Source organism: Lathyrus oleraceus, chromosome 1, assembly GCF_024323335.1.
Source record: "Lathyrus oleraceus cultivar Zhongwan6 chromosome 1, CAAS_Psat_ZW6_1.0, whole genome shotgun sequence".
NCBI classification, from domain to species: Eukaryota; Viridiplantae; Streptophyta; class Magnoliopsida; order Fabales; family Fabaceae; genus Lathyrus; species Lathyrus oleraceus.
Genome location: NC_066579.1, coordinates 205,353,032 through 205,361,719, shown reverse-complemented (window position 1 = coordinate 205,361,719; position 8,688 = coordinate 205,353,032). Strand labels below are relative to the sequence as shown.

General features: G+C 33.0%; 1 protein-coding gene across 1 annotated transcript; it reads left to right on the top strand.

The window, feature by feature from the left end:
- The first annotated feature begins 265 nt into the window (after window positions 1-265).
- LOC127127786 (uncharacterized oxidoreductase At4g09670) lies at window positions 266-4,078 on the top strand. The gene is made up of 2 exons (XM_051057070.1): window positions 266-982; window positions 3,343-4,078. Exons 1-2 carry the CDS (start codon window positions 518-520, stop codon window positions 3,961-3,963), a joined length of 1,086 nt encoding a protein of 361 aa, XP_050913027.1. The 5' UTR covers window positions 266-517; the 3' UTR covers window positions 3,964-4,078.
- Window positions 4,079-8,688: the final 4,610 nt, after the last annotated feature.

Genomic DNA, 8,688 nt, shown 5'->3' with positions numbered 1-8,688 from the left:
TTCTTTAATTCATGAAAGATGTAGCACAACTCTTAATTAAATTATCACCCAATAACAATACTAAATAATTAATATAAGTATAATTTTGGAATAAAAACATTAAATATAACTAGATTAATTCACCATTATTTATATTTATATATGTTTAAGATAAATTTTTTTTTTTTTTTTTTATAAATAAGATCGGGAGAGTATTTTATTTTTTCCATCACATCTATCACTCTCACCCTAAAACACCCAAATGTCATCCCGAAACGGTTCACGCCACATGCCATGTCTTTTCAACAAAGGACCAAGTTACACCTCACTAGTCACCACTTATCCTCATCTCCATTTATCATCCAAGAGCCGAGTAATAATACAGAAATGTCCAATTAAATAACTCCTACAAATATACAATAAACACTCAAATTCCTGCGACCCTTAAAAATATACAATACACACTCAATTCCTTAACCTCTCAAGCTGAAAAAAAAAACGTTTCGTAACTTCCTTCCATCTCAAACCCCACCGCAAAATGACAGAATCACCACCAATCCGTTTCGGCGTAATCGGATGCGCCGAAATCGCACGCAAAGTCTCACGCGCCATCTCACTCTCTCCCAACGCTTCCCTCCACGCCGTCGGAAGCCGCTCCCTCGAAAAAGCCAAAGCCTTCGCGATAGCCAACGGTTTCCCCGAGGGGGCCAAAGTGTACGCCTCATACGAAGAGGTTCTCGACGATCCTAATGTTGACGCCGTTTATATGCCGTTACCGACTAGCTTGCATGTGCGGTGGGCGGTGAGTGCCGCTAAGAAGGGGAAGCATGTGTTGCTTGAGAAGCCTGTGGCTCTTAGTGCTTTGGAGTTTGATGAGATTGTTGAGGCGTGTGAATCCAGTGGAGTGCAGCTTATGGATGGTACTATGTGGATGCATCATCCTAGAACTGCTGCTATCAAAGAGTTTCTCTCTGATACGCAACGGTTTGGTCAGCTTAAATCGGTATGTATATTTAAGCAAGTTCAATGATACCAGAGATTGATTATAATTTAAGAAGTCCGTTTACAGCAAAAACGAGCAGTATCGGAATGCAATTTTTATGAACAATTTGCTGTTAATTCACTCCGCTGGGGCCGAAACCAACATCGCGAATGTTTTATCCTGATAAACATGTTATTCAATAATATTCATGTATTGGAACAATTGATACATATACGGATATGGCATTGATACAACACTAGACATTGATGATAGTTTAAGAAAATAGAAGTGATTTAGTGTCTGTTTGATTTTTTTATCAAGTTTAACAAAATCACATCAAATCCCCAATTTAACTCAAAAGCTCCAAATTCCAGCTTTTCATTTTCCTCTCGTGAGATTTCTTCGAGTTCGTGGGTCGCGCGGAGCGGTTGACAGGGTTTTTCTTCTTCTTTCGTGTTTTGTTTGTTCTTAGTGCTTCTTCCTTCTTCTCTCTTTGACGAAAAGGTACACACAGAAATGGAAGAAATTGAAGTTATAGATTTGAAATGTCTAATTTCATCACATATTCCTCATATTGGATTAAACAAAAAATAGAGATGAAATGAATTCCATCATGTTCCATTCCATCAATTATTTGTAAATCTAAATAATGAAATCTCATTAGTTATCCCTCCATTCCATATCACCAATCCAGGGGTTTGTTTGGATTAATGGAATGGAATGCAATAAACTTAAATAAACTTAAATTCCGTTGTTTGGATTAATTAAAAACCAATTGAATGGAACGGAACCGGATGGAATGTATTCCATGCCATTCCATCATTTTCTGTACCCTTCAATTTGGGCGGAATAATAAAATTGTTATGTCATGAAATATCCAAACAATGGAGTGGTAACTTTTGTTCTGCTCCGCTCTACTTCATTCCACTCCGTTCTGCTACTTTCCTTTTTACTGTATCCAAGCATAGCCTTAAGGTCATGGAAAGGCAGTAAAAGGCAATAAATTAAGTCTTTTAATTTTAAATTTGCTATGAAATAATGATTATTTAATGTTATAATTTAAAGATTATTTTATTTATCTACGATAATTTTTATGCACATATATAAAAAATTTTAATTTATATAATTAGTCTAAAGATTTATCTCTCTATCTCATTATTTCACTTTTGAGGTGGGCGCATCATTTTATTTCACCTAAGCATCCTAGTAGTATGCCAGCAATAAACGCACTCAATAAACAATCTCAACCATTGATTTGTGATTGGACGACTCAAATTACACATTTATTAAAATACTTTCAAACAATCTTGATTTAGATTGGTCCGTCGAGGTCAGTGATTATTCTATGCATGAAGGCCGTTTGCCTAAACTTAATAGTATTGTTTGTTGTAAAATGCACTAGACTAAATTCTTAATTTTATCGTTCAGATAGTTCTGTCATTTAGTCACTTAATATGTAAAAATAATAGGTCCTCCCTAAAAGTTATTATATAAAAACTTGTTTTGTTTGTCTTTAGTGTTTTACATCATATACATGTCTGTGAATTTCTTATGTATAAGAGTCATTCATAATCTTTTATTTAGCTTTTCAAACGAGTGAATAGTCATTTTAGCCATTGAAATTGTAGGGATTAGACAATTTAGTTTGCCCAAATAATATGAAGGTCAAGTTAGTCTATGAATTTGAAAATTGTCAATCAATTGTGTTCTTCCTTAATATATTAAATCAATAATGATAAAATAGAGATTAACAGAAAGCTTAAAACATATATTTGGAAACTTGCTTCAGCTGAGCATGCTCCTTAACAACTTGCAAACTGAACATATATGACGCATTTAGAGACATAGGGATAAATTGATTTATGGACATCAATTTCAAAGACTAATTTGTTATTTCGTAAAGTTGGAAGGTTATATTGATTTATATACAAGGGTGAAAATTTTCCTGGTGAATGTAAAGTAATTTGTCCTTTTGGCTTAAGATGCAAAAACAAGTATTGCTTTGTGTTTTTCTAGTTGTCTTCTACTTGATACTTCGTTGCTGAGTTGAGCTGTTGTTCGTCCAACACTGAAACCTAGTCGCGTGCCTTGAATTTCTGTATCAAATGGTGCTTGCCGTCTTTGTTAAAAACACATTAGTTACTTTCCCTTAGAATTCTGTTTACAAAATATTAGGTTCACGCACTGTGAAGAAAAATGTTTGATTCATTATTGAACATAAAATAAAATAATTATGACCATCTTTCTCTTTGTGAAAAAATGTTTCAATCGACATTATGATTCTGTATCTTTGTTAAAGATTATATCTTATGATAGAAAATGTTGTATCCTTTGCATTCATATTCTTCCCTGATACATAGTTTTGATTTGGGGTTGCACAGATTCACACCATTTTTACATTTGGTGCTGATCCTGATTTTCTCGAGAATGACATTCGTGTGAAACCGGATCTCGATGCTCTTGGCTCTCTTGGCGATGAAGGATGGTACTGTGTTAGGGCGATTCTGTTTGCTAACAACTACGAATTACCTAAAACGGTATTAGCCTCTCGTGAACCCGTGCTTAATAAAGCTGGAGTGATATTATCTTGTGGTGCTTCTTTATTTTGGGAAGATGGAAGAGTAGCAACTTTGTATTGCTCTTTCTTGTCTAACTTAACAATGGATATAACCGCTGTTGGGACAAAAGGAACACTTCATGTTCATGATTTTATTATCCCTTATGAAGAGAAGAAGGCATCATTTTATGCAGCTTCGGAATCAGGCTTTGATGATCTTGTCACGAGGTGGGGTTCAGAGCCGAGCAAGCATGTCATTGAAAACGATCTCCCTCAGGAGGCTCTTATGGTAAGTGAATTCTCTCGGTTGGTCGCAGAAATCAAATTCAACAAATCAAAACCTGAGAAGAAATGGCCAACAATTAGTAGGAAAACGCAATTGATATTGGATGCGGTGAAGGCCTCAATTGATAGGGGTTTTGAGCCTATTCAGATTAAGGAATGAATGTGTTTTTAATCTGTCTTCACCATGTAAGCATGCAATGTTCGTAGACTTTTTACAATGAAATAAACACTTTTTATGTCCTTCAACTTGAATAAATAGTTTTAAGTTGGAACAACTTCATTACCAATTCCTATAAGTGATGCATGATTTGTCACTGGAAGATATATTTTTTGCTTTGATATCTGATAGAAATAGCCACGGGATTCTAAAAGATTTACCATGGTTTTTAGTTTTGATTATATAATACTCGTTGTATATAAATTTCAGTTTTTATGTTCATGATGTATGTTTTTAAGTTGAGATTGAATTTTGAAAAAGAATTGTTTTGTTTAGAGTAGATTGGTACAGAAATGTGAAACAAATATTGGTATTTTGTTTTGGAGTCTCCTTTATTATGATTTAAGGTTAAGTTTAAGTTTGAAAATGGCTGAGTTGTTAAGTTAAAAGGCTATGTTTTACATGTTTGTTTCCCTTTGTTTTTGCTGTTGCTACTAAGTAGGTTTTGGTGGTAATGAAACGAATATATTAAACCTACTCTCTACTCATGCATCAAATATGTTTTATTTAATTGAATTTGGATAGCAGATTTGTCTTTTTCTTTGAATTTCTCCATCTTTGAATACGTTGTTTACGAATTCGCCTCCTAAAATTGGAGAGGTAAGACATTTCCTTACACGTTTGAAATTATGATTTTTGGAAAAAGTTGCTTAGTTATTCCAAGCGTATAAATATCAATAGTAAAGCTTATATTGATCAAATACAAACAATTAACCGAATTTTTATATGGTAAATTCTTATTAAGCGAATTTTTATGTGGTAAATTCTTATTTACACTTTAGCTTAAAATGCTTTAAAAAAAATACTACCTTAGAATAAAATGTTATTAGGACTAGGGATCTATCCATTTTCTGATAAAAATTGACATCTCTATTACTAATTATTTTGGAATAATTTTTAATTAATGTCACTACATATAAATATAGGTTCATTTGTATCATTTATTTATTTTAAAACCATTCATTTTAAAATGATAGTAATAAACACTTCTATTTCCCAATGCATTATTTAGGAGAGCCGACTCAAGGATAAGGAGGTTATTTATTTGTCTTAGGCCTAAAAAAATATTTATTTTTCTTTTTAAACTTTCAAATAAATAAATCTTATCATTTGTTAAATACAATTAATTTACTATTTAAATGTAAGAGGTCTTGCTTGAATTCTAGAGATACAATAAATATATTTATTCATTTTTTCTTCGGTAGTTTAAATACATAAATTGTTATTAGTGTTAAATATTATTTTGTATTAAAATTAGAAATGTTTAGGTGTCCCTTAGGATTTTGCTCGGGTTATCCCGAATATGATCCTAGAGGGACGGAAGTTGAAGTTTGTTACAGTACAATTGAAGAGATCTGAGTCTCCAATATTTTATTATATTTAATAAATTTTTTAATTTTGATAGTCTATCTAAGTACCTCATTAGCGTGGAGATTCTGATTATTAAAATCATTGTTTTGACGAGTTTGTGTCATCACAATTTTTTTTATTAAAATATCTAAATTAGACTTCTTAGGAGAAGTTGACATAACTTTTTGGAAACTCAGTTTAATAGCCACACATAATATACGTTTGGAAAATATATTACATATAGTGTAATTTGATATTGAACATAAGTGCCTATCGACAATGTTATATATATATATATATATATATATATATATATATATATATATATATATATATATATATATATATATATATATATATATATATATATATATATATATATATCCAAAAGAATAATATACAATATGGAACATATTATACAAACATGCCTAGACAAAAACTAAGATCTATGTACAATATCTATATATGTACACAAGCTACAACGAAAGATCTTCACATCAAAAGCCTATGAAATATCATCATACAAGCTTATCCTCACCCTTCATCTGCACAGAACTACCTGCAGCAATAATAATGAGGTGAGATAATAATCTCGGCGGATTCCCTATCTGATGGGTCCACTCGACTCTACAAGGAGATCTTATTGATTCTTAACTTAAGTCATTCAGCTTCATCCTACTTGTGCCCAATTACACAATAGAACAAGGACTTAAGCATATAAGGGATATTTGCATTGTCTGGAAGCATGTAACTTGAGTTCACATAACTCAATAAATCACTATTCAGAAGCCACGAAGCATCGTTCCCCGACCGGACCTTTGTCTAGGGCAAGACTCGGTTCACACATGTTTGTATGATTCAATTTTATTATGAATTCAGGTTCTCCATGAGACTCAAACCCACTTTAAGAACCATCACTCATATGTGACTCAAACTCCATTTAACATCTTGTTTCACCAAAATCATACCAAGTGATATGTATTAGTGCAAAAAGTAAGAGAACTTAAGTAAAACATGTATCATTGTCAACTTTCATGATTAAATCAAAAACATTGAAACCCTAAGTTTCCCAATCCTTGAAATTTCTTACTTAAAAGCTAAACTATCTAGAACCCACCTTAGATTGATGAATATGATGAAAGATTGGAGATGAGATGATGATCCAAGCTTCTTGATTCCAATTCCAAGCTTCTTCCCCTTTCTACTTCTCCTTTTTTCTCTTTTTCTTTCCCTTTTTCTTTCTACTTTTCTCCACATTTTTCTATTCTTTTCTCTTACTCTCCTCTAACTCTTACTAGCCAAGAAAAATGTGTGGTTTGTAAGATTGATGGAAATGGAATATATCTTGAGGAAATATTATCATTTTCTTGATATTTTTCCACAAGGGGAAAATTGGAAAGGAAAGATATAAGAGAATATCTTATGAAGAGATATTTCTCCTATCATTTATTAATGTTACCAAAAAGGTTTCTTTCTTTAATGAATTAATAAAGGTCAATCATATTGAATAAGAATTGAGCTTATTTGAGTTCACTAATTATTCTATTTGTCTCAGTTGATACTAAATAGAGCATTTAGAACTCAATTGGTCTCAACTGACAACAGCTAGAGTATTTACATGGATATGGGATATTACATTGGTGGTCCCATAACTTGTTGAGGTTAGTTGTTCTTATAAAAAAAATTTGGGTGGTCTCACCACCATGGATATAGGTATTAGAATACAAATTGTTTTGTTGATTATTGTTCACAAAATTAACATGGTCTTGGATAGATTCTCTGGCAAGAACCATTTGACAATCATTAGGAGCATGCCCGTTTATTCCACATATCTCATAGTAGAGAGTGGTGGGGGAAACAAAAGCAACAGGGATATGTGGAATAAGCTCCAAAGGACTGATGCTCAGACTATTAATTTTCTAGTAAAGAGCATCTACCTTTGCATTCATATGGTTAAACCCACTAACTTCATAGATTCCACCGATTTTAGGGTATATTTAGCGGAGACTTCTCGCATGCTTCCCCATGAGTGGTGATTCTTAGTCATCTCTTCAATTAAATTATATTCCACATCTTGGGGACTATTCATGAGGGCTCCATCATAAGCCTTATCTAAGGTCATCTTTGTGGAGTAAAAGAGACCATTATAGAAGATATGAATAATTATCCACTTTTCAAGCCCGTGAAATGGGCTCAATCTAAATTTGTCCTTATAATGCTCCGATGCGTAAAACAAAGATTCCCCTCTTCCTGTCTAAAATGGTTAATCCATTTCTTACTTGGAGGAAAATACCACGTAAGGAAGGCAACTTTTAATTGAGCCCAAGAGGTTATCGAATTGACGGGCAAGGATTGAAGCCAAACTCGCACACGATGTCTTAATGAGAAAGGGAATAACCTGAGGCGGATGGAATTTTGGTCAACTCGATTAGCCTTTACAGTAGCACAATTATCAACAAAGATAGATAAATGTAGTTTTGAGTTTTCTGAAGACAACCCTGAAAATTGGTCCATTTGGACCATACCTATCAAAGATGGTTTGAGTTCAAAATTATTCGCCGCTATCGGCGGTTGCACAATACATCAGTGTGGTTCCTCTTTAGTAGGAATCACATAATCCTTAAGAGGCTTAGTGTTAACTACTTGTTCAACCATCTCTTGCTGTCTTAGATTTCGGCTTCTCTCACATAAGAAATGCTCAATTTTATTTACAGGACCGACTAAATTATCAGCAGAGCGAGTTCTTCGCATACAAGTGAATATGAGAAAAATATACGCAAGAATGGGGGGGGTTGAATTGTGTATGGGAAATGTTACTTCTTTTTCTTAAACCCGTTTTAGAATCTAAGATGTCAAGCTCAGATTCTCATCCAAGTAAGAGTCTTAATCATATCAGAGTTTGTTGAACAGTGGAATATAAAAGAAGAAGTAAATAAGGAGACACACAATATATCCTATCACACTGATCAAGACTTCCTTGATTTTCCATCAAGCATGAGACTTCAATGCTTAATCACACTGATATAAACTTCTACTCAAACCCTTAGTTCAAGACTTCTTTGCTCAAGCACTCGGCAAGAGACTTTGCTTGCTCAAACATTAAGTCTGAGACTTTTACATATTATAAATTTTTGTTTAGGATAGTAAATACACATGCACTTGATACTCTTATCAGTGGTGCATAGTTACAACATTCAGATGTCTTTAAGATTTCTAAGATAAACAAATATAAGAAATATTAAGACCCTATGTACAAGCTAACAAATATACACATGTGTTCTTGCTTGTATCAGATGTTGCTTACACTAAAAATTAGTA

Excerpts from the sequence above, each read along its gene's own strand:
- LOC127127786 (XM_051057070.1), top strand. The coding sequence starts at position 518 with ATGACAGAATCACCACCAATCCGTTTCGGCGTAATCGGATGCGCCGAA. Across the intron at positions 983-3,342 it reads GGTTTGGTCAGCTTAAATCG|ATTCACACCATTTTTACATT; the intron begins GTATGTATATTT and ends GGGGTTGCACAG.